This window comes from Acipenser ruthenus, chromosome 27 (genome assembly GCF_902713425.1).
Source record: "Acipenser ruthenus chromosome 27, fAciRut3.2 maternal haplotype, whole genome shotgun sequence".
In the NCBI taxonomy this organism is placed as follows: Eukaryota; Metazoa; Chordata; class Actinopteri; order Acipenseriformes; family Acipenseridae; genus Acipenser; species Acipenser ruthenus.
The window spans coordinates 9167216-9194074 of NC_081215.1; the positions used below are offsets into that span (position 1 = coordinate 9167216).

Here is a 26859-nt window from a genome sequence, read left to right on the forward strand (position 1 = left end):
ATGTGATGCGCAGGTATTGTGATCACGTGATGGGTAATGTGATGCGCAGGTATTGTGATCACCACTGGTAATGTGATGCGCAGGTATTGTGATCACCACTGGTAATGTGATGCCCAGGTATTGTGATCAGCACTGGTAATGTGATGCGCAGGTATTGTGATCACCACTGGTAATGTGATGCGCAGGTATTGTGATCACGTGGTGGGTAATGTGATGCGCAGGTATTGTGATCACGTGATGGGTAATGTGATGCGCAGGTATTGTGATCACCACTGGTAATGTGATGCGCAGGTATTGTGATCAGCACTGGTAATGTGATGCGCAGGTATTGTGATCACCTGGTGGGTAATGTGATGCGCAGGTATTGTGATCACCACTGGTAATGTGATGCCCAGGTATTGTGATCACCACTGGTAATGTGATGCGCAGGTATTGTGATCACGTGGTGGGTAATGTGATCACCACTGGTAATGTGATGCGCAGGTATTGTGATCACATGGTGGGTAATGTGATGCGCAGGTATTGTGATCACGTGGTGGGTAATGTGATGCGCAGGTATTGTGATCACCACTGGTAATGTGATGCGCAGGTATTGTGATCAGCACTGGTAATGTGATGCGCAGGTATTGTGATCACCACTGGTAATGTGATGCCCAGGTATTGTGATCACCACTGGTAATGTGATGAGCAGGTATTGTGATCACCACTGGTAATGTGATGCGCAGGTATTGTGATCACCACTGGTAATGTGATGCGCAGGTATTGTGATCACCACTGGTAATGTGATGCGCAGGTATTGTGATCACCACTGGTAATGTGATGCGCAGGTATTGTGATCACGTGGTGGGTAATGTGATGCGCAGGTATTGTGATCACCACTGGTAATGTGATGCGCAGGTATTGTGATCACCACTGGTAATGTGATGCACAGGTATTGTGATCACCACTGGTAATGTGATGCACAGGTATTGTGATCATCACTGGTAATGTGATGCGCAGGTATTGTGATCACCACTGGTAATGTGATGCGCAGGTATTGTGATCAGCACTGGTAATGTGATGCGCAGGTATTGTGATCACCACTGGTAATGTGATGCGCAGGTATTGTGATCATCACTGGTAATGTGATGCGCAGGTATTGTGATCACCACTGGTAATGTGATGCGCAGGTATTGTGATCACCACTGGTAATGTGATGCGCAGGTATTGTGATCACCACTGGTAATGTGATGCGCAGGTATTGTGATCACGTGGTGGGTAATGTGATGCGCAGGTATTGTGATCACCACTGGTAATGTGATGCGCAGGTATTGTGATCACCACTGGTAATGTGATGCGCAGGTATTGTGATCACCACTGGTAATGTGATGCACAGGTATTGTGATCACCACTGGTAATGTGATGCGCAGGTATTGTGATCACGTGGTGGGTAATGTGATGCGCAGGTATTGTGATCACCACTGGTAATGTGATGCGCAGGTATTGTGATCACCACTGGTAATGTGATGCGCAGGTATTGTGATCACGTGGTGGGTAATGTGATGCGCAGGTATTGTGATCACCACTGGTAATGTGATGCGCAGGTATTGTGATCACCACTGGTAATGTGATGCGCAGGTATTGTGATCACCACTGGTAATGTGATGCACAGGTATTGTGATCACCACTGGTAATGTGATGCGCAGGTATTGTGATCACGTGGTGGGTAATGTGATGCCCAGGTATTGTGATCACCACTGGTAATGTGATGCGCAGGTATTGTGATCACCACTGGTAATGTGATGCGCAGGTATTGTGATCACGTGGTGGGTAATGTGATGCGCAGGTATTGTGATCACCACTGGTAATGTGATGCGCAGGTATTGTGATCACCACTGGTAATGTGATGCGCAGGTATTGTGATCACCACTGGTAATGTGATGCGCAGGTATTGTGATCACGTGGTGGGTAATGTGATGCCCAGGTATTGTGATCAGCACTGGTAATGTGATGCACAGGTATTGTGATCAGCACTGGTAATGTGATGCGCAGGTATTGTGATCACCACTGGTAATGTGATGCACAGGTATTGTGATCAGCACTGGTAATGTGATGCGCAGGTATTGTGATCACCACTGGTAATGTGATGCACAGGTATTGTGATCAGCACTGGTAATGTGATGCGCAGGTATTGTGATCACCACTGGTAATGTGATGCGCAGGTATTGTGATCACCACTGGTAATGTGATGCGCAGGTATTGTGATCACGTGGTGGGTAATGTGATGCGCAGGTATTGTGATCAGCACTGGTAATGTGATGCGCAGGTATTGTGATCACCACTGGTAATGTGATGCGCAGGTATTGTGATCACCACTGGTAATGTGATGCGCAGGTATTGTGATCAGCACTGGTAATGTGATGCGCAGGTATTGTGATCACCACTGGTAATGTGATGCGCAGGTATTGTGATCACCACTGGTAATGTGATGCGCAGGTATTGTGATCACATGGTGGGTAATGTGATGCGCAGGTATTGTGATCACGTGGTGGGTAATGTGATGCGCAGGTATTGTGATCACCACTGGTAATGTGATGCGCAGGTATTGTGATCACCACTGGTAATGTGATGCACAGGTATTGTGATCAGCACTGGTAATGTGATGCGCAGGTATTGTGATCACCACTGGTAATGTGATGCGCAGGTATTGTGATCACCACTGGTAATGTGATGCACAGGTATTGTGATCAGCACTGGTAATGTGATGCGCAGGTATTGTGATCACCACTGGTAATGTGATGCGCAGGTATTGTGATCACCACTGGTAATGTGATGCGCAGGTATTGTGATCAGCACTGGTAATGTGATGCGCAGGTATTGTGATCACCACTGGTAATGTGATGCGCAGGTATTGTGATCACCACTGGTAATGTGATGCGCAGGTATTGTGATCACCACTGGTAATGTGATGCGCAGGTATTGTGATCACCACTGGTAATGTGATGCGCAGGTATTGTGGTCACCACTGGTAATGTGATGAGCAGGTATTGTGATCACCACTGGTAATGTGATGCCCAGGTATTGTGATCAGCACTGGTAATGTGATGCGCAGGTATTGTGATCACCACTGGTAATGTGATGCGCAGGTATTGTGATCACGTGGTGGGTAATGTGATGCGCAGGTATTGTGATCACCACTGGTAATGTGATGCGCAGGTATTGTGATCACCACTGGTAATGTGATGCGCAGGTATTGTGATCACGTGGTGGGTAATGTGATGCGCAGGTATTGTGATCACCACTGGTAATGTGATGCGCAGGTATTGTGATCACCACTGGTAATGTGATGCGCAGGTATTGTGATCAGCACTGGTAATGTGATGCCCAGGTATTGTGATCACCACTGGTAATGTGATGCGCAGGTATTGTGATCACATGGTGGGTAATGTGATGCGCAGGTATTGTGATCACCACTGGTAATGTGATGCGCAGGTATTGTGATCACCACTGGTAATGTGATGCGCAGGTATTGTGATCACCACTGGTAATGTGATGCGCAGGTATTGTGATCACGTGGTGGGTAATGTGATGCACAGGTATTGTGATCAGCACTGGTAATGTGATGCGCAGGTATTGTGATCACCACTGGTAATGTGATGCGCAGGTATTGTGATCACCACTGATAATGTGATGCGCAGGTATTGTGATCAGCACTGGTAATGTGATGAGCAGGTATTGTGATCACCACTGGTAATGTGATGCGCAGGTATTGTGATCACCACTGGTAATGTGATGCGCAGGTATTGTGATCACCACTGGTAATGTGATGCGCAGGTATTGTGATCACCACTGGTAATGTGATGCCCAGGTATTGTGATCACCACTGGTAATGTGATGCGCAGGTATTGTGGTCACCACTGGTAATGTGATGCACAGGTATTGTGATCACCACTGGTAATGTGATGCGCAGGTATTGTGATCACCACTGGTAATGTGATGCGCAGGTATTGTGATCAGCACTGGTAATGTGATGCACAGGTATTGTGATCACCACTGGTAATGTGATGCGCAGGTATTGTGATCACCACTGGTAATGTGATGCACAGGTATTGTGATCATCACTGGTAATGTGATGCACAGGTATTGTGATCACCACTGGTAATGTGATGCGCAGGTATTGTGATCAGCACTGGTAATGTGATGCGCAGGTATTGTGATCACCACTGGTAATGTGATGCGCAGGTATTGTGATCACGTGGTGGGTAATGTGATGCGCAGGTATTGTGATCACCACTGGTAATGTGATGCGCAGGTATTGTGATCACCACTGGTAATGTGATGCGCAGGTATTGTGATCACGTGGTGGGTAATGTGATGCACAGGTATTGTGATCACCACTGGTAATGTGATGCGCAGGTATTGTGATCACGTGGTGGGTAATGTGATGCGCAGGTATTGTGATCAGCACTGGTAATGTGATGCGCAGGTATTGTGATCACCACTGGTAATGTGATGCGCAGGTATTGTGATCACCACTGGTAATGTGATGCGCAGGTATTGTGATCACCACTGGTAATGTGATGCGCAGGTATTGTGATCACCACTGGTAATGTGATGCGCAGGTATTGTGATCACCACTGATAATGTGATGCCCAGGTATTCTGAGCACCACATGGCCTCGGAAAGAGTCCAACAGAGAGCAGGCAGACTAATCACAGGGCGTCCAGAAATGAGCTATGAAGAAAGAAATGAACATTTCTGGCCAGCACAAAGACGAATTAGGGGTGGCTCTAAAGTGTTTAAACTCGTAAATGGAGTTGACAAAGATAACACTAACCTATACAGCACAGCACATAACCCAATTCTTTTTTTATATTCTTATTATGTGTGTCTCTTTACTATAGGAAAATGTGAGATCTACAAAGTGATGGTATTACATGTTACATTTACTGGAATTATTTTGATACCCTATATATTTCACTATACTTATAAAGAGGACATGCCACAAACCTTCATTGAGCAGGCCCTATACAAATAGTATTGAACTGAGTTACAAACAAATCACTTAGTGCCAGAGATAAAATAAACTGGAATAAATCCTGAGCACAATGTAAGGACCTAGCATCTCTGATAAAATGGTTTGTGCTATAGCTTTGTACCAAATATGAAGACAGTGGGGTAGATGTAATGATACGCGCAAAGTGATTTGCGGGTGCAAACCCCTTATAATGCTGCCGTAAATCACGTTTAGCAGACGTAAAGTCTGATTTTAAAAATGCACTTTGCCATCCATTAAAATGGATGAAATGATTTCAAATTAAGAACATGGAATTGGGCAGGATCTGGATACTAAGCGGGCACTCCAAAAACTTTACACCTTCTTCTTACAAGGTGCAAACCATTATAGAAGCAAGTAATTAAGAGCTGTACAAAAGCACACACCTGCAGAGACTGGCTTCAGGATGGCTGCTGTGGTACACTTCCTGATGTAGCGACACTTGGCATTTGTTGAGGAGAGGCAGGAACACGTTTGGAGGACGCTTTGTTTGGGATGCCGGAGGATGCGGTGCTAAAGCATTAGCGTCTCACTCCTCAGGTCATCCTAGACCTAATAGCTGAACTAAGGGATGAGCTAGACCCCAGCATCAATCTAGGGACCACTATCCCTGCACATGTGAAAGTGCTGTTTTCTCTGCATTACTCCTTTCAGACCACAGTTGGAATGTCTGGAGGGATAGCCCAATCCACCTTTTCCAGAGTGCTAGGCACATTTTTGGATGTCATGCTAAAAAAGGCAGGCCAATACATATCATTTCCTAAGGATACTAGCATAACTGATGTTGGCTAAGGCTTTTCCAAACTACTCAAGCCACAATGCAATTTGAATTTTGCAACTGCACTTATTTGCACTGCGCCTATACTTCCATCTACCCCAATATCTCAATGCGTCCAGAAAACTGAATATGAAGCCAGCATCTGAAATGGTTTATGGGATATGAAATGTCAAGAGGCAACCGATTTACTAATTCCTATAAGACTGTATAATGCACTGCTGAAGCTGCACTTCTGTTCAATTTGAACCCTGGTCACTATTGTAAGCACAGCACAGAGACCAGGACCAGAGGACACGTATACTATACTTGAACTGGTCTTTACAGAAGAGTAAGTCACAAAGTTTCAACTCCAACTCCTACATCCACTGCAACCCCTACTAACTCACCCTCCTTCTCCACCTTCTTGCCCCTCTCAGACTCTGACCTCTCCTCCCTGCTCCAGGGTCACAAACCCACCACGTGTGCCTTGGACCCCCTCCCCACTCACCTCTTTCAAGCTGCTGCTCCTGCTCTACTCCCCTTCATCTCCTCCCTCCTCAACACCTCTCTACTTTCTGGTATCTTCCCCTCTGCCTTCAAAAAAGCCTCTATCACTCCCCTCCTCAAAAAACCTACCCTCGACCCCACCTCCCTCCAGAGCTACCGTCCTGTCTCCCTCCTACCCTTCCTCTCCAAAACCCTCGAGCGGACTGTACACCGCCAGCTCTCTGCTTTCCTGTCCAACCACTCTCTGCTTGACCCTCTCCAATCTGGCTTCCGCTCTGCTCACTCTACTGAAACCGCCCTCCTGTCTGTCACCAACTCACTTAAATGTGCCCGAGCTGCCTCTCTCTCCTCTGTCCTAATTCTCCTCGACCTCTCTGCTGCCTTTGACACTGTTGATCACTCTATTCTACTATCATCTCTTGCTGACCTGGGGATCTCTGGCACTGCTCTGGCCTGGTACTCCTCCTACCTCTCCAACCGCACTTACCAGGTAACCTGGCGTGGAGCAACCTCCACACCTCACCCTCTCTTAACTGGAGTCCCCCAAGGGTCAGTCTTGGGTCCTCTCCTGTTCTCTCTCTACACCCGCTCCCTGGGCCCCCTCATCGCATCCTACGGTTTCTCATACCATTTCTATGCTGATGATGCTCAGATTTTCCTCTCCTTCCCCACCTCTGACTCCACCATCTCCTCCCGTATCTCTACCTGTCTGTCTGCTATTTCCTCCTGGATGCACTCGCATCACCTCAAACTCAACCTCTCTAAATCTGACCTCCTTTTCTTTCCCTCCTCCTCCCCCTCCTCTGATCTCTCCATCTCTGTTCCTCTGGAATCTACCACACTCTCTCCCTCTTCCTCAGCTAAGAACCTTGGAGTCACCCTGGACCCCTGCCTCTCTTATTCCCAGCACATCTCCACTCTGGCACGCACTTGCCGATTCTTCTTGAGCAACATCCGAAGAATCCGACCCTTCCTCACCAACTATGCTACCCAGCTCCTGGTCCAGGCCCTGGTACTCTCCCGCCTAGACTACTGCAACTCCCTCCTGGCTGGCCTCCCTGCGTCCGCCACCCGTCCGCTCCAGCTCATCCAGAACTCTGCTGCCCGCCTGGTGTTCTCTCTGCCTCGCTTCGCCCACGCTACTCCACTACTCCGCTCGCTCCACTGGCTCCCGATCACCGCTAGCATCCAGTTCAAGACTCTTGTACTAGCCTACAGATGCCTTGACCAGTCTGCACCCAGCTACCTCCAGACCCTCATCTCTCCCTACACCCCCACTCGACCTCTCCGCTCGACCTCGCCTGCACTAGAAGACTAGCTCTACCACCGCTACGCTCCCCTGCCTCCAAAGCCCGCTCCTTCTCCACCCTTGCTCCGCAGTGGTGGAATGACCTTCCTACAGATGTCAGGACTGCCCAGTCCCTGACCACATTCCGGCGCCTCCTTAAGACTCATCTCTTCAAAGAGCACCTGTAGAACTCCTCTGTTTGTATCCTGGGACACTATCACCCTTCATGTAAATGTGCTTTATTTTGCTCTTATCAGCCCCTATTTTACTGCATTTAATCCTGTACTTCAGAATACTGTAATCTGCCAAGTTTTTAACCTGTAGTACTTTGTATTTACTCACATCCTGATGTAACTATCACTATTTAATCATATCTTGATGTAACTATCACTATTACCTGCTGTATTATTGAATTGTGGTTTGTCAAACTTGTACTTTACTTGAACAAAAGTTATTGTATTTCTTGCTCTTATTGTATTACTTGTATTGTAACGCTTGAAATGTTTTTGCTTACGATTGTAAGTCGCCCTGGATAAGGGCGTCTGCTAAGAAATAAATAATAATAATAATAAGTTTCTTTGGTAATTCTTTGGTGTAATGCAGATTTGTTTCCACTAGATGGTGCTGTTACCTGCAGAATAAAAACAACTGAACGGTCATGCTGAGTTTTTTTTAGTCATCTATAGAGATGTTCATTCACAGGTTTTACTTCCAAACCTGTCAGTGTTGTTCATGTCGTTCTTGTACTATTTTTGTTTCTCCTGTGATGACGGCTCTTGTGTTTTATTAAACTGTGTACCAAACACTAAGCTTTGTAGACTTAAACTGGTAAATTGGGAAGGCAAAGAAATGTTACTAGTATTAAAATAAAACATTGAAATATCGCATTAGAATGTTATGAAATAACAGGATTTTGCTATTTTAAAAGATGTTCCCGTTTTGATTATTTTGAGTTGTTAGACAATAGTCTGAATGGACCTGCACACTGAGAAACAGTCCTGTTCGGAACTCACACTCGTTTTTTCGATACATGAAGCTCATCGGTGATCTGTGCAAAGCAGATATTTCTCCGTTCTAGAAAAAAAACACTTGATAAGGAAAATGATAAACCTCCTGGATCATCTCAGCCAATCAGATTCCAGCTGAGCACTCATAACCCTACAGCCCTAACAACCTAACAGGACTGTAGAATCGGGAAAGTCGCTTTAAACTGCAACCATAGCAACACATTTAAATAACTGTAGCTAACTACATAATTCCCAAAATCTTATCATTGTGCATTTCCATTAGATATATAGGTCTCAAGTGTGCAGTTTTGAAAGAAACACACTACATAGCAATCATTTGATTTCTATTTAAAACAAACATCTGGTAGTACCCTTAATTCTTTGTTAGCTTGCCTTTACTTCCTTGGTCATTTTACCCTAGCAGTGTCTTCTGGGTCATGTTTCTGGCTGAAAGCATGTCAGTCAATAGGAGAAGCAGCTGATTGGTTATTGATAGGAAAGAAAGGGTGGGGACAGTTTCACCCTCCAGGTGAAATGACACTGGAAGTGCCAGATAGTGCATGGCTTGCAAACAAGATATTTCTTTAACCCAGATTTTTAACAATGAAACTATGTATTTGCTAAAACATGTGTTTCTTTCTTAGCTTCACATTGAGACCTATATAATGAATGGGTGTGCATGGCTACAAATGTATCATACACAAAACATGTTGGGTTTATAATAGCATTGATGAGCTTTGCAAGGGTCATGACCTGTGGAGTAGACTTCGACTCGGGACACCAAACCGTCTCCGCTGTCAGATATCTAGTAATGTGTAATTTATGGAGAGGGGAATTCATTATTGGTTGTCGTTGAAAGTAAAGTCTGAAACTAGTGGATGGATGAAAATGCGGGTGAGGTTTCAGTTCTCATAGATGCCTGCTCTCAGCTTAACCTATTAGAATAATTGTGCTTTTTGTAAGTAAAATAAACTAGATATGATTTAAAACCTGTGATTATGAAGGGAGTGTTCAGCTCCAGTTTCACCACTAGAGGCCACTGTTTCATAATACAGGACTGGTGGCAGCACAGTTGGAACCAGTATCTTCATGCAGCCAATCTTACTGTAACTAATGTGATGTGGGACCCTAGAGAGATGCTCCTGCAAGATGATAGGCTGTTAACACGTCTTCTGCCTCATAAATGTTTACTGCTCTAATGTTTCTGTTCCCATGCTTTTTCCATGGTTACACTGGGTGTTTACCACAGTTTAGCATGGTTCGCTTGCTTTTTAATATGCTTTACCACACTGAACTGTTTACCTATGCTTTACCATACTTTTACTATGCTTTATTATACATTGCTATGCTTTTACTATGGGAAACTTCTGTAAGGGGTTGTCCTGACAATTCCAGTAGACCCCACTGTCATAGATATAACATTGTGCATTCACCATAAAATGTGAATATCAAATACATTTTTTACTCTGCCATGAGAAAATGTCCTTTTGGTCAAAAACAGAACACAAGAGAATGTATTTCAGGTCTTGCATTTGAATAAGTGATTGTGGATCTCCCCACCTGCCAGATGACTCCCATATGAGACCTCCCCTTTTCTTAAAACCCATGGAAAATATTTCAGGAACTGAGTATTTATTCAGTGAGGTAAATGAGTGCTGGGAAGTGATTTGCCAATTTGCTGATGAGGAGAAAGACAGAAAAAAAATCAGGTGATAAAAACTGCACAGAAACTCCCTGAGAACTCATTCTTGAAAAGAGAATTCAGAGCAGACAGCCAGCCAGCAAGGAATGCACACCCTGTCTTCTGCTATTTACAAAACAAGGAGTGATTGCCAGTCCCATTCAAGTAGAGATTTAAAAGCAGCTCAGAGAAGTTTGCTAGCCCTTAATGGATTCAGCAGCCTCTTGATGTGTGTGTGAAACCTCTTAAGGATTATTCTTCACGGATCTGGCACTTTGTACTTATCGTGGGCTGATTTGGGTTTGTTTTCTCTCGTCCGTCTAGAAAAAACAGGGAGGCCAAAGGCTAAAAAACTTGTGCTGCTGCAGATGCTCTGGGCAATTCCTTCTCAGCCACGTGTGTGAGTGACAGAGAGGACTTTGAACAGCAAATCCCCCGATGCAGTCATCTTTGGGAAGGAGTGTTATGGATGTGACACATTGCGTCTGATCGCCTAACTGAAAGAGAGTATTTGGGGATTTTTACAAGACGTTAATGAAAGAAGGTGAATGACCCCCACTGAGTCCAAAGCGTGAAAAATCTCACTAATGGGTTTATTTGCTGTCAGATCAGTGCAGATCAGTTGCTGCCTGGGGCCATTTCACTTGGTATATTTCATAGTCGAGTAGGTTTGCACTCAAGATCTTTGGCACTTTGCTGGAAACTATTGACCTTTCATTGAGAAGCCCTTCCAGCAGCAGCAGCAGCAGCGCTACATGGACTGAGCATTTATACAAAGGCAAGGTGTCTGTTTAATCCTACGTTTGTACTTTTCTGTGTATTTGAAGTTGTGGCCATTTCAAGACTTGGAAAGATTTGTAAAGCTAGACTGGAGCACCTCTCTAAAGCATATTGAAGTGGTGATTTTCACAGGATTTCTACAGCATCACAGTTCAGGATGAGGTGCTGGGTGCTGGCTTTCCTGGCTACCACCCTATGGCTACAGCTTGCCCTATTTAGGGATGTGACTGCAAAGAAGGAAAGAAAAAGACAGAAAGAACCAAGCCAATATACTGAACCTTACAACGCTACACTTTCTAACAGCGAGGAGGTGAGTGGCAGTACCAAGGTATGTATAGGAACATTTCTTGTGATTTCTTATGCATGTTTTATGAAGCTGTCAGGCTCTTTAATATCAGTTCAGGGGGTCAACAATGACTTATATGGCTCTATCAGGACTTCACCAATAACCTGTCAGAATAAGCATTCAAACACACAATACAGCAAGTGTGTTTACTGTGGAGCTCAAATATAGTACTAGATATTGCATTGATTACAGTATACATTCTACAACGCTGTATAACATAATGTAAAACATAGACATACGCATTGTGGTGCTGATACGTCAGCATAGCAATACTATAGCAAGTCATTTACATGTAACCCTTCCAATCTTGTGCTTGATTTCCTGAGTGAAATGAGCAGGGTGGAAATCAGTTGTATGACTGTTCAATGTGAATGCGATTAACCGGAGTGTGATAAGAACAGGTGGTATTATCAGGAACTTGTCCCCATTGACTCCCAGGACAACGTGGTGATAATACGCCCAGGGTGCATTAACAGGAGTGGTGTTAAGCAGGTTTTACTGTACTTGTTTCTTTGCATTTTAGAAATGCAGATCAGTTGTAGGGCTAAACTGCTTGGCACCGAAAATATTGGAAAAGAAAGCAGGAGCCTGCTGCTTTCAAAGTACTGAAATATTGTGACAGAGCCAAGTATGGCTAAAGACACTGTTAATTAAGTTTTAGTAGCTGGTGCTGAATTTATAACAAGGCTAAGTTACCTTGGCAGGCGATCATGTGACTTGTTATCTTAAATTCAAGTCTCAAATGCAGCTACAGTATAATTAAGAGACAGACTCCTTGTGCTGTTTCCCTCTATGTCAACTACTACAGGCAGAGTAAGCACCCCATCAGCACAGCCCTTATACATTACCATGGTACTGAAACACCGTCTGCAATTGTCTTGAGTTTGTACTTCAATTGCCTCAATATTACTGTAATTGCAATGCCTTCACCCCTCATAGCTAAAACAGGTTTAATGTTTCATATGAATGTAAAGACTACCAGAAAGTGTACAGAAGTGCTCCAGAACCCCTGCTGTGTTTAAAGAAACACATTCATTCACCTTTGCTGTATCTCGGGTTATCCATATTGCAGCATTTGTTTTACACATATTCTTGAGAGTTTTGATAGTTTTTTGTTCACACATAGATAAGTTAATTAGGGAATTGGTTGTTTTCAACTGACTCGCGCTTCCTCCTGCAACAATACTGGTGCTCAGATTGAAATGACTGTTGAGAAATGTATTGCCATTGATTTAGGACCCATGAAGTGTGATTAAAAACTGTAAAAGAGTCGGCAATATGTTTAAAAGGACACCACTGTGATACGGACAGCACAGCCACAGCAAAGGCAATGTGATGCATTTCTTGTATACACTGCAGGGGGTTCTGTAACACATTCAAACAGATTTGATCAAAGAAAACTAGCCCAAAAGAAATCGAGTTCTTGTGCTACGGACACCCTGAAATGTATAGCCAAGTTATTTATCCCTGACTGCAATAGCTCACATGTTTACAATTATTCAGAGATGCATGTCCTGCTGCCTTAATAATTCTACTGGCACCACTGAAGGCTACATATTTAACATGGAACTGCTTCCATAAACAGAAGTATTTTCCAGTCATGTTTGATTTTACTTAGACTTCTTTCTTGAAATGAAGGCTTGAGGTTTTCTTTGGATCTGAAATCTGGTTTGCTGCTACTGGCGCTATTAGTGGAAGCAGTGAAATCTCTGACTCGCTTGACGTTTCAGTGGGGTTTTGTTTTGCAGTGTGAATTCTATAGATGGCAATGTCATGATGTCATGCAGTAAAAGTTTTTAAAGACCTGTGATTAGCAGCAGTTTCAGACTGTCACTCAGTAGTGTGAATAGTGGATCAGTCTATCCATCAGTCTGGACAATTCCATAGCAGTATACACTCAGGACTACCTATAACCACAAATGTAGGTCTTGTGCACGTTTGTCAGAGTATTAAAGCACATGTCTGAAGGGAAAGCGGGCTCCCTGCAGTGTCTCCTTGCACTTTCCTAGCTTTGCGCTGGTTAGCTGGGAATCACATTCAGGTTTACTGCACCTGAAGGCTGCTTGGGAAGCATTTAAATGCTAACAGAGGCTTTCAAATACAATTTCTTACCCCTTGTTAACATTGGCAGTATTATCACTCAACACCCTTTTCTTGTGTTGAAGATTTTGGTCATACTTTATTTTATAGAGCACTCATTGTTTATATTGTTTATTATCTGCACACCATACAGTAATGCATACTATTATGTGGAGAGCTGCTACTAAAAGTACACGGTGCTAACAAGTAATTCTAGTAAATCTTACCTAATATGCATAGTCTTCACTTCATAGGTCTCACGTTTCCTATATAAAAACCACACACATTACAGTATGATAAAGGTGAAATAGATGTTTTAATGGTAATTTATTTGGAGCTGTTGGAGAGGAATATATCGAACGCTCCTTGCAGATAGATCAATGCTACACTTTCGGTCTACTTTGTAAGGTCACAGGAAGGAACCGTGTTGACATTGAAAACTCGTAAGTCATAAGAAATGCAGTGATTGGTACTCAAATGAGAGTCATTGCTTCTAGCTTTGGGATTTTTAGTTGTTTTAAATACAATAAATGACAAAGATTTAGAACACAGTCCTGGAGGGCTATTCCACTCCAGGTTTAACAGGTAACATGAGATAATGAACTCCTTCAGGGTCTGGATGGAGGTTTACTTGGTTCAATTAAACCATTTAGACCAGGGTTGGAACAAAGACCAGGAGTGGATTTAGAATGTGTGGGATGTGTTCCTTCAGCAGGAAGGGCAGCACGGAAGAATGCAGCATCCTTTCCACAGTTTGCTATGAAAAGATCTACTAAAAATCAAATACACATTCCACATACATGTGCACAGTAATACATACACATGGATTAGACAAGATTGACTGGAATTCTTAACTCTGTGGAATCTAAAGCATTTACTTGAAACATACTGGAACTGATGGATTCCATTATGCCTCCCGTTATAAAAACGATCTCATTGTAATTTCCTTTTTTTACATTTCCTTACTATTTCATGGTGGTTGCTGTCATTCTGATCAGTTCTGGGTTCTCCTATATTGAGATATTATCAATGTTCTCTAAATCTACCCTTTGAGCTTGTGAAGAGACTCCTAAGTGCGGGAACTGCACAGCCTTCCTCATTTTACTCAAATCATGTGATCATGTAACCTTCCAACTCTCTGTGTACTGGCAGAGCTGAAGGGTTCTCTAGACTTTGCTAGACAAGCTCAAAGCCAAGTACAGGCAGATTTAGAGGAAAAGGATAACTCAATATTGAAGCTAAAGAGCCTAGATTCATTCAGAATGATTGCAGACACCTTTATATGTCTGAACATCAAATGAGCAGGCTTTGTAAGTAGAGTAGCGTGCCTGAAACTCTCAGTCTTCTACTATTTACAAAAGCAAAGATAAATGATCATTTCAGCCATTACACTTCATAGTTTATGGTTATAAAGTGTCAGTCACTATTGACCAGTGAAAGATTTACAAGGTATTGCAATCTAGACTAATTTCACACCTAGCTCCATGCGTAATGGCACAGGTTACCCCATTGGGGTCTACAGTATTGTCCTGTTCGGCTACAATGAAGCACCAGTGTCTTTACAGTCCTTTTACAGGCAAACTTGCATGCAGTCTTCCAGAAAGCTACAATGTAGTGCAATAACACTGTGCTTATCTGTATAATACACACACACTTTAAAGGAAGGTGATTGCTCAGATACGTCAGGATTAATATTACTATCATGGAGGCTGTGTGGTCCGGTGGTTAAAGAAAAGGGCTTGTAACCAGGCGGTCCCTGGTTCAAATCCCAGCTCCCTCGCTGACTCGCTGTGTGACCCTGAGCAAGTCACTTAACTTCTTTGTTCTCTGTCTTTCAGGTGAGACGTTGTTGTAAGTGACTCTGCAGCTGATGCATAGTTCACACACCCTAGTCTCTGTAAGTTGTCTTAGATAAAGGTGTCTGCTAAATAATAATATGGGATAGAAGTAGGTCATTTAAAGTCTAACAGAACCCCCTGCAGTATTCACCTTTGTTGTCCATTATGTAGCATTTTATTTCCAATAGATTTCATTTTTTATTCAAATATCATAGGTAGTAAATAAACTAGGGAATTACTTTTTCAACTCAAATAAGTTTGCGAAGACAAAGAGATTTCTTGTTCTAACCCTGGCAGTGTATCCAGTTCATGCTCCCTCCTGCAATAATGGTGGTGCTGTGTTTGGAATGAGTGGCATGTTGTTGGACCAGCATTGTTGCAGGAGGGAGCGTGATGGCAAATTAAATGTAATGTCAACAAATGTAAAGTGTTACAGCCGGTCACAAAATATGTACAAACAAAATGCTGAAACAAAATTCTCTCACCAAGAGAAAGACCTTGGCGTTGTAATAGACTAATCACTGTCAGGAACCACACAGTGCGGAGAAGCAATAAGAAAGGCAAACAAAGAGTACAAATCCAAGGAGGTTGTGATGAAGCTGCGACAGAGGGAAGGAGACACTTCTTCACATAGAGAGTGGTGAGAGGATGGAATGGGTCACCTAGGCATGCTGTGATGCTAAATCACTGGGATCCTTTAACACAAAGCTTTGAGATCAAGATGGCCCGACTGGCCACCTGCCATTCATAAATCTTATGTTCCTGTGCTCTCAAGTAATATAACTACACTGCATCAGGTTTGAGGTCACTGAAATACATTGGTTTGTGTTTTTCTATTTACTTAAGTGAATATTTTACAGGTGAATTGAGGACAGGTGGGTGGGTTGTGGAGTGTTCCTTAATCCACAATAGCCATTCTCAGTTCTCCAGTAGTACATGCATGTGTATTTACTAGAGTCAACAGCACAGCTCTACACAATCAATAGCTTTTAAGCGGACAGCCGATCAAGGGGTGAGAATTTCACCAGCTATGATCAAATAAACAATACGTGCACAACCGCATTGTAGAAACTTCACGACCCACTGATATAAGTACCCGTTGCTTATTGCATAATGTTGGCTAATGTCAAATAGGCACATTTCCAATGTATTTCTGTTCGGATTGATATCCTACAGTTCAGAGCAGATTTATGGAAAGCCTTTAAGCTAGCCTGAGTCGCATCATGTGCAAGTCATGTTATGATTTATTTGTCTCTTAGCCTGTTATGCACAATATGTAATAAGTGTTCATTTTCAACAATGCCCTGTTGGGAAAGGATCAGGAATTAGGAAAAGAGTCAGGCACTTAAAACAATGTGTTGTCTGCTGTAACATGATACCGTGTTCCCATTTTGTAAAGGTGTTTTACTTTGCATGCAATGTCCACTACTGTGCAGGAAACAAAGCTAGTACAGTAAAAGCTAATAAAGTGATTGTAGCTGACAACATATTTCCATAAATCTTACCCGTGTTGCACTTCCATTAGCTACATGGCTCTCAAATGTGCAGTTTTGAAAGAACATTTTCATTTTCAAACAGATATCTGTTACAACACTCAGTCTGTTACTGCATTGCCTCGTTGGCCATTTCACCCCAGCAGTGTCGTCTGGGTCAAAGCATGGTACTGACTGAAAGCATGTCAGTCAATATTATAAGGGGTATAGAAAAACTATTGTGATTCTATCACAGCATCACGCTTCATAGCAATTCTGAGGTACTGCCACAGCCACAATGTTGGAATGATATTGTGATTCTAAACAACTGAAGACACTTTTAATATCTGTTTGAAAATACATGTTTGCCATAACGGTGTAGCCAGTTCACGCTCCCGCCTGCAGCAATGCTGGTGCTGTGATTGAAATGAGTGCTGTATCGTGGGGACAGAAAACCAGCATTGTTGCAGGAGGAAGTGTGATCTGGATATTTCATATATGATCTGGACTTTTTTTTTTCTCCTTGAATGCTCCCGAGTAAATGCTGGTCTCAACTTTACAATGAGATACTTTTCTTTCCATGCTAACATGTACAAAAAACAAACACAAAAACCTGGTAATAATACTGCAGGAAACTGATTCAAAATAGATTTCCCCTCAGCCGTTTCAAAATGTTTTAGAACAGTAACATTTTACTGGGAGTTTTCACAAGAATCGTTTTCATCTTTGGAAAGAAACCCTGGCTAAATCTCTTCAGGATTAAGATCACTTGTCACGTGTCAACCAGCCAATCAAGATTGTCCTTTAAGGTGGGACTGCTTGGCTACAGAAGAAAGCTTCATGAAAAATGTGCCCAGGAGGTGGGAATGTTGCAGCGTGTGCTTGCAACACAGATGAATCTGTTCTGTAATGTAATACCTGCGGTAGGTAAAACTGAACTATACAAGCTTCACATTTTTGTGTTCTCTGGTAAATCCTTTAAGAAACGGCAACTGTTGATGCTGTTATTAAGCAACAATGAGTAAATCTTCCTGAAGTTTTTAGATTGCATTACAGGTATTTCTACATCTTGTGGCACCAAAATATATTCAGACAGTTTGTTTTTTATCTATACAGTAAAACCTTGCTATATATAGAGAGAAACCACCTCACAATTAAGCCACTTTTCTACAGTCTGAATTTGCTCCTGTTGACAATATAAGCCCTCCTCTATTCTGTATTAGGGCCACCATTTCCAGTCCCAAACGTATACTGTAAATATAACTCCTTTTTGCATTTGATTTAAATGATATATTAATATGTAACTATTATAAACTAAAACAGTAAATCAGAACAGTTTCAATAGAAGCTAGCATCTTAGTAAAATTCTTGGGCAAATGTTTTGACTGTATCTTCAGTGGTAAGGCCACCTTCCTTGTAAGGCCACATGGGGGTCCCTTCACTGGACTGAATAGAGAGATTTCACTGTAGCTTTTATAGTGTGTCGCGTAAAAGCCCTTTCAATTTGCTATTCTTTGAACCTTCCTGAGACTATGTGGTTGAACCCACCAAGAAAAACATGTTTTCAGTGAAGGTGTTTGCCGTGCTGGATATCGTCACGCTGAGTGCACTGTGACAAGCAATGATGTCCAGGGCCAAGGCCTGAATGCCATTAGAAAAAGGAACATTTTGACCTTAAAAAACAGTACCGTTGTTGTTTGTCACACTGGTAAGTTCATTATTGTAATAACCAATGATACTAGGAATTCATTTGATGCAGAATGATGGAGAAAAATGCAGATCGTTAGAGAATTTTTACATTGTGGGGGAAAAAACGGAAACAATACAATGATCTACATCAGTGAATTAGCTCTGCATTTACAGAAACATTCATGGGCAACTTTCCCTGGTGTATATCCATGACTACACACTACAGAACTGTCAGCAGCACAGATGATATCAAACTAGGGGGAGTAGTGGACTCAGGACACCTCACCCCAGTTAATTCAGAAGGATTTGAACCTTCTCTGTAACCTCTTTGGATTTGTACTCTACATTTTTGGCATTCTGTTAGCCTTCTTTATTACTTCCCTGCACTGTGTGGTTGCTTACTTAATCTATCACAACACAAGGTCTTTCTCTTGGTAAGCCTGTTCTAGTTCTATCCCACCCATTTGGTATTTGGGTCTTACATTTTTGTGACCATCGTGTAACATTTGTTGACACTGAATTTCATTTGCCAGGTTTTGCCAAGTTCTGTATGTGCTTTAATACCAGGGCTAGTGGACTGAGCTATGAAGATAGGCTGAAAGAACTGAATCTATTTAGCCTAGAACAAAGAAGAACTCTGATTGAAGTTTTTAGAGTTTGAGTGGAGTTAACATAGAAAACCTGAACCAATATTTTAAGCACAGTACAGAAACCAGCACCAGAGGACACAGTTGCAAATTAAGTGGAGATAGACTTAGGACAGAGGGGACTCTTCTTTACACAGAGTGGTGAGGGGATGGAATGGGTTACCTAGTCATGTTATTGAAGGAGACTCTTCTTCACACAGAGAGTGGTGAGGGGATGGAATGGGTTACCTAGTCATGTTATTGAAGGAGACTCTTCTTCACACAGAGAGTGGTGAGGGGATGGAACGGGCAACCTAGTCATGTTGTTGAGGCAGAATCACTTGGATCCTTTAAGATACAACTTGACAAAGGTTTGAGATCAATCAGCTACTTGGAACTGGACGAGATTAGATGGGCTGACTGGCCTCCTCTGTTTAGTAAATATTCTTATGTTCGCATGTTGTATTGTGTAAAAAAAATGTCCCCTCTATCAAAAACTCAGTTGAAATTTGGAGTTCTCGGAACCACCTTTCTCCTACTGTATCTCAAAGTCAGACATAAGGAGCTCTTATCAGGTACTGTGTGGCAGCGGCTTCCCCTGTATGCATGCAACTCTAACCATCAACCGTGCTAGCACTGCCTGTGTATTAACCATTCAACTTACAATGAAGGAATTAGCAACATAATTAAGAGATACATGCAAAAAGGGAAATGTTTAAAATGACACATCCGCCTGCAAGCACTCTAGTACAACTAATAGTCTGGTTAAGTTAGAGTGTGTTGAGTAATTAGAGAAATGTGCAGCACGATGGAAAATCTCCTGATTGCAGTTCCCTTTGTTGAATTTCCTCTGTTAAACATTCACCACTTGGGAACCTGCCTGCACAGCACCATTTGTTTTTGCTACATGGTGAAATCAAAACTTGGTGATCTAGAGAAATGGGTTGCAGGTTAAAAAATTATTTAAATTGCATCTGTATCAGAATATTTGGATAGAAATGTACGTGCAGTGCTATTAAAGTAATTGTATGTAACAAAATAGTTCTATAAAAAGGGGATGGAATAGGATACCTGGCTATGTTGTGGAGGCAGAATCAGAAGTTCTGAGATCAATCAGCTACTAATAACAGGACGAGCACTGATGGGCCGAATGACCTCCTCTCGTTTGTACATTTCCTTATGTTCTTGAAGGTTTCTTCTACTGGTGTGTATTTCTGAATAAGGAGTTGCATGCACTGCATTTGGCTTGATGGTTGCATTAATTGCCTGTTTGTATGTGGTTTGTGGTATTATTATGTTCTGATTGCTTTGTTGTATCTGAATTGTTTTTCAAATGCATTTACATTCTAACTGTATCTTAACCTATTACATGATAAATCTCATCAGGGATTGGTTGTAAAAATGGATGACTATAACTGGCATTACCAGCCTGGAATTGGAGAATCTGAATAAGACAGAACTCCAAACAGAATGCTTTAGATGTTAAATGTCAAGGCACTATAAGTGCACCCCAGTCATGACAACCAAGCAAACATTATAAAATTCACATGGCAATGGTTGTCTAATGTGGGTGTGATATGAGGATGACAATATATAACAAGGGAGTAATTCATGCTTTTTACCCTAACCCTAACCCTATACCCCAACACTGTATACTAGTGTCTCCGGCCCAATATCTCCAATGTCAGAGTTCCTAAGCTACCTATTATTATTATATAACGTTTGTTAAGTGTTCTTTTATAAGGGTTCTGAGGAGCACCAATACACCACCAATGTACCGTGTGTAAGATTTATTTTCACATTGTATGTAAAATAAACAGTGGGCAGAAACATTTTAAAACGTGATATCTGGTACTACTTTAGGTTATTCTCAGTGTCTTTTGGCTGAAAGCTTGTCAATAAGAGCAGCAGCTGATTTGTTATTGACAGAAAGATTGGTTATTGACAGAAAGAAGGCAGTGAAGGGGTTGGGACCATTTCCTTCACAAGTGCAGCAGTGTGGAGTAGTGGTTAGGGCTCTGGACTCTTGACCAGAGGGTGGGTTCAATCCCTGGTAGGGGACACTGCTGCTTTACCCTTGAGCAAGGTACTTTACCTAGATTGCTCCAGTAAAAACCCACCTGTATAAATGGGTAATTGTATGTAAAAATAACGTGTAAAAAATAATGTGATATCTTGTAACAATTGTAAGTTGCCCTTGATAAGGGCGTCTGCTAAGAAAATAATAATAATAATAATAATAAATAAAACATTGCAAAAATATATTGATACACCATTCTAGGGATTGACAGGGTGAGGCTGCACAAACTCAGTGCCTAGTGCCAGCCCAACATCTCCAGGCGCTTGGACATGAAGTATTGCACACTCTCTCTGCAGCTTTCTCTTCAGACCCCAAATTGTGCATGCTACTATATTTAGAAATATTAATAATGCAAAAGTAAAGCTGTTTTAACAGCTGAGATACGGTACACTTCATTTTGGATAGAAGTTCAAAAACAGTAAAAGGACTGTCGTTTGCCATGTTAGACTTGTACGTGTGAGCAAAGCTAAACATGTTGGAAAGGCAGTCTCAGACATAGATTGACTTTATTAAACAAATCTAAATCCTTAGGGCTTAGCACTAATTATTTAATTGCAATGGCATGCGCTAACAATACAGAAAATTACTGTACATTCCTGCTTCTTTGGCATGCAGTGTGTATAGTTATATTTGAACAAGCTCCTACTAGAGGGGTGGCTATGACTTATTGCTGAACATTCTGCAGAGCTGTTATGATTCCATGCTCATTAAAGAGGCAGGAACATGTGTATGTTTTACTCAAAGGTAGGACACGAAACACTGTTGCATATAAAAATACTCAGATTTTCCCAGTCAAATCAATCAAAGCAATCAAATTTACATTTAATATAGAGCCCCCTATACACGGGGAGCGTCTCGGGGCGCTTTACAATACTCAGCAAAGGAAAATGCAAAAAACAAACACTTTACAAAATCTGCAAAAAAATATAATAACAAAAACAATATACTACAATAAGAATTTTTACTAAAAACCTGATCAAACAAAAAAAAATTGTATGTGTTTGTCACACGGCTGGCTGAGTGGTGACGTCAGAACCAGAAGATAAATAACACACAGACAGATGAAATGAAATGATGAAGGCGTTTGCTTGCGCCGGTTTATTATTTACGGGAAAATAAAAGATTTTAACAAACACAAAACACGGCACTTTACGCCCAAATAAATAGACAAACAAAACGGACTAACACTTAACAAACGGTGCAAGGACAGACACACAAACAAACACGGCGAGTCTATATAAACAAACAAGTATCGTGCTGGTCCTACCAGCACACGATAGCAATTGTTATTTACTTCAGTTTTTACCTCCTCTCCAAATCCGTTCTCCACTCACGAACACACAACCCCGAGTGAGTAAAACATGCATCTATATATACTGTTGTGCTGGGATTCAATTACTAATTAATTATTCACTTGAATCCCAGCACATGAATTAATTATGTGAACCTTGTGCTCACATATTATATATTTTAAATGCACATGAAGTGATGTGCAATCCCGTGCCTAAATACAATTATACATTTTAAATACTCATGCTGCACACACCCATTTATATCCCGTGCAGCCATCTCTTACACCAACATTAACACACCACACGCAACATACAATATAGAAATGCACACATGGGTGGGGCACATTGCCACAGTGTTTTAAAAAGTGGAAGAGAGTGGATTCTTCTAATGTCCCTAGGCAATTCCATAGTGTGGGTGCTAGATGGCTAAAAGAACGCGATCCATACGTGGCAGTTTAAACAGACAATACACTAAGTAGGTCAGCCTCCGCAGCACCCGACTAGGAACATAACAGAGTATGAGATCAGAAAGATAGGAGGGTGCTAGGCCATGTAATGTTTTAAATGTAGATAATAACATTTTGTAATTTATTCTCTGAGTGACTGGTAACCAACAAAACTGGGGTTATGTGACCACAGGACTTTACACGAGTCAATACACTAGCTGCCGAATTTTGGACCAGGTGAAGCCTGGAAATAGCACCTTTTGGAAGTCCAGCCAGAAGGGCGTTGCAATAATCAAGCCTAGAGGTAATGAAGGCATGGAGCAAGGTCTCCTCTGCAGACGGTTCCAAATAAGAGCGGACATGTGCAATATTTCTAAGTTGGAAAAAGAAGATTTACAAATAAATTGGACATGTGCATCAAAGCGTAATTCAGAATCGAACAAAACTCCCAGATTTTTAATGACGGGGCTAACAGTAAAGCATCAGTTTCCCAAGGTCACATTTAATACAGAGAGAGAGAGAGCAAATTTGTATGAGATCCAACACACATAACCTCTGTTTTGTTAACATTTAGTTGTAAAAAATGTTGGCACATCCAGTTTTGAATCTGGGTAAGACACTCCGACAGCACTGAACCCGTCCCCGATAAATGGGGTTTTGTGGAAACATAAAGTTGGATATCATCCTTATACATATGGAAGCTAAGACCCCTATTTTGTAAGTCTTCCAAGAGGTAACATATAAATCAAAAACAATGGGATCCAGAATAGAACCTTGGGGTACTCCAGAAGTCAAACCAACAATTTGAGAGGAACAGCCCTCAGCTGAGACATATTGGCCAATTTAAGGCAGTATTGCATTGCAATCGTAACTGTAATTGTAACAAGATATGGTGATCTACAGTATCAAATGCTGCGGACAAGTCCAAAAGAAGCAATATAGAACACGCACCTGAGTCACAGTTTAACAAAAGATCATTGAAAACATAGACAAGAGCAGTCTCAGTGCTACGAGAAGATCTCAACCTGATTGAAACCTCTCATGAAGGGCATTTGTAGCCAAATGTGCCTGCAGCTGCAAAGCAACCACCCGCTCCAAGACCTTAGACAGAAACGGAAGATTTGATATTGGGCGGAAAATTGAAAAAATATTACTATCAAGATTAGGTTTTTTAAGTAATGGCGTAATAATAGCTAATTTAAAATGTTTCTGGAACTTTTCCAGAAGATAAGGATAAATTAAGAATATGCAATAAAATAAAGCAATTTTATCAAGTTGAATCTTCAAAAGAACAGAAGGAAAAGGGTCCAGAAGATATGTGGTAGCCTTCACAGACGCAAACACATTGGCAAGCATAACAGGTTAAAAAGTTTGAGAAATGTGATGTTATTGTTCTCAGAGAAGGTAACTGGGGGCAGAAACAGCAGCAGCATCACGGATAGTTAATATTTTTGACACAAAGAAATCCATAAGCTCCTGGCAACAGGCATTGGGAAAAGGAACATAAGTAGAATTTACAGGGGGTGACAACAATTTACTAATGGGGAAAAAAGGACTCTGGAGTTTTGATTTTCCTTGATGATATTGGGAAAATATCTAATTTTCTCAGCCCTCAAGGCCTTTCTGTATTCCTTTAGATGCTCGTGCCAGATCTGCTCATGGATCACTAAGTGGGATTTCTTCCAAGCTTTTTCCAATTTATGAGTTTGAGATTTCATAACCCTTAGCTCAACTGTGACACAAAGGGAATTGTTTAGTACTACAGAGCCAGGTCATCAATTATTTCAGAAAGAGAGTGATTATAAGCATTTATACACCAGTCTAGATCTGAACTAGCAGATAATTTCATGTTTTGAGACTGCATTACATTTTGAATCGCCTTCAAGAGCAGTGGGAGATAGGTCGGACGGCTGACTGAACAGTAGAAACTGAAATCTTAAAAAGTAACAAAAAATCATCAGAAAGACCCAAGTCAGAGACAGGAAAAACAGACTGCAGGCTGCGTTTATGTTTTACTATCTGTATATTAATGTAATCAGGGACAGAAAGCACATATCTAGTGCCATGATGGGTGCTATAGTTCCTGTTTAGCAAACCCAGTGCTTTACAAAGTTTAAAAACATTAGAGGGAATCTTCCGCGCAGCCCCGCTCCGTAGAGAAAGGAGACTGTAAATAAATAAAAAGAGTTTCAAGTCCATATCAAAAAAGCGTGGCAGAAGGGCAGTCAAGCAAATACAGCTCGGCACAGTTTTGTAAAAACAAGCACCAAAGCGCAGCAGTGCAAGCCCAGACAGGCAAGCGGGCAACCAAGCACAGCAGCCACCAGGCAGCAGAGCAGATGCAACAGGTAGGTAAGGCAAACAAACAGAGCACACAGGCAAGCAAGCCTGCGTGCAGCCAAGCACGCAGACGGAGAGCCAAGGAAAGTCTTAATCAGGCTGGACAACACGCAGTATACAGCAGCATACACCAGGCAAGCAGGCAACCAGGCAGGCCAGCCACCATCTTTGTAAATATAAGTTGTGTCTGTTTGTTTAAATTAACCTCCCCAACACTGTCCACTTATAAGGGAATGAATTGATAAAAGAGACTCAAATCGGCTATTTGTAAATTAAACAAATTGTTCTAAAGTTGTTGTAGCCCAAATAGTCCATAGTTTTTGACATTATTTTGAAACTATAAATGACAACCTTGTACAGGGAGCTGACTAATGCTGATGTAAGACCATAAACTTTGCCTACATCCAATTTGTATGGCTAAATATCCAAAGACTTCATCTAATACCCACCCTGCGTTAGGCCATTGTCTAAAGCGGCCAATTTCATTATTTTTATGGACTTTCAATACCATGCAGTCCAATGTCGGACAAATTATTTCCATTGTCAGCCTTTGGAATGATGCCAGCTCTGGGTGTAACATATAGACAGGTTGTTATCAGTAGTTATTCACATATAGTTAAAGTAAACTATATCTTGCATGCCAAATACATGCATTCCTTAATACACAGCTCACTTCAGATGAACTGCATTATTTAACCTTTTTATCTTAACCGCAGTCATTTGACATGTGGGAAGGGGTGGGGTAAGATTCAAATCATATTTGTGGTTATAAATGTTCATATCAGTGGAAAATAGTATAGCTTTGAGAAAATACTGAACATGTGGAGGGTGTGGAGTAGGAGATGGGTTATCAGTTCAGAAGTGATCCAAACTGGGTGAAATTAAACTGGTTTTGCTTCTTCAAGAACACAGGGCCTGATTTTACACTGTGACATTATGATAAAGTATTTATGTAAAGCGATTGTGGTAAACACAAGAATTCCATGCACTTTCCATGCCGTGCACATCTATTAACTATATAGGTCTGGAATGTGTTAATTGTGAAAAAATCTGTTTTAGCACATGTATTTTCATTTAGAAACGTGCTGTCTGGTACTGCAGGTTAAATAAATCTCTTTCACCTAGTGTACTACCAGATTCTTTTACCTAGTGTACCAGCTCTAGTGTACTACAAAATACAGGTGGTGGACAAACAAATGGAAACACCTGGGTAAATGAGGGACACCAAGTATATTGAAAGCAAGGGCTTGCACACAGGTGTGGCCCATGCGTTAATTAAGCAAATAACATCCCAGCATTCTTAGGGTCATGTATAAAAATGCTGGACATGGACAAAATGCATATAATTATGGCTAGCATGGTTGCAAGAGGAGACCTCAGTGACTTTGAAAGAGGGGTGATTGTTGGGGCGCATTTGGCAGGAGCTTCAGTGGCCAAGACAGCTCAACTTGCTGATGTTTCACAGACTCTCTGCGTAGAGCAGGGTCTGCATCTGGGTTGGGAATAGACTCTTTCTTATTTAAGTTGTGAAAGTGTTAAGAAGTTTTATTTGCTATTTGTAGCTAGGATCAGGGGCTCGTTTCTGTATACCAATAC

At 41.8% G+C, this 26859-nt stretch overlaps 1 protein-coding gene across 4 annotated transcripts in view; it reads left to right on the plus strand.

Annotated features, from left to right (window-relative positions):
* Positions 1–10216: 10216 nt before the first annotated feature.
* Positions 10217–26859, plus strand: part of LOC117963781 (adipolin-like) — a 57265-nt gene continuing 40622 nt past the window's right edge. The window contains exon 1 of one of the 4 annotated variants that reach the window (XM_059002406.1): positions 10217–11365. In XM_059002406.1, coding sequence (XP_058858389.1) covers positions 11213–11365 — 153 coding nt within the window. In that variant the 5' untranslated portion in view covers positions 10217–11212. Of the gene's footprint in view, positions 11384–26859 lie in introns of all 4 variants that reach the window. The other 3 variants (XM_034904941.2, XM_034904940.2, XM_034904939.2) reach the window with 3 other exon arrangements.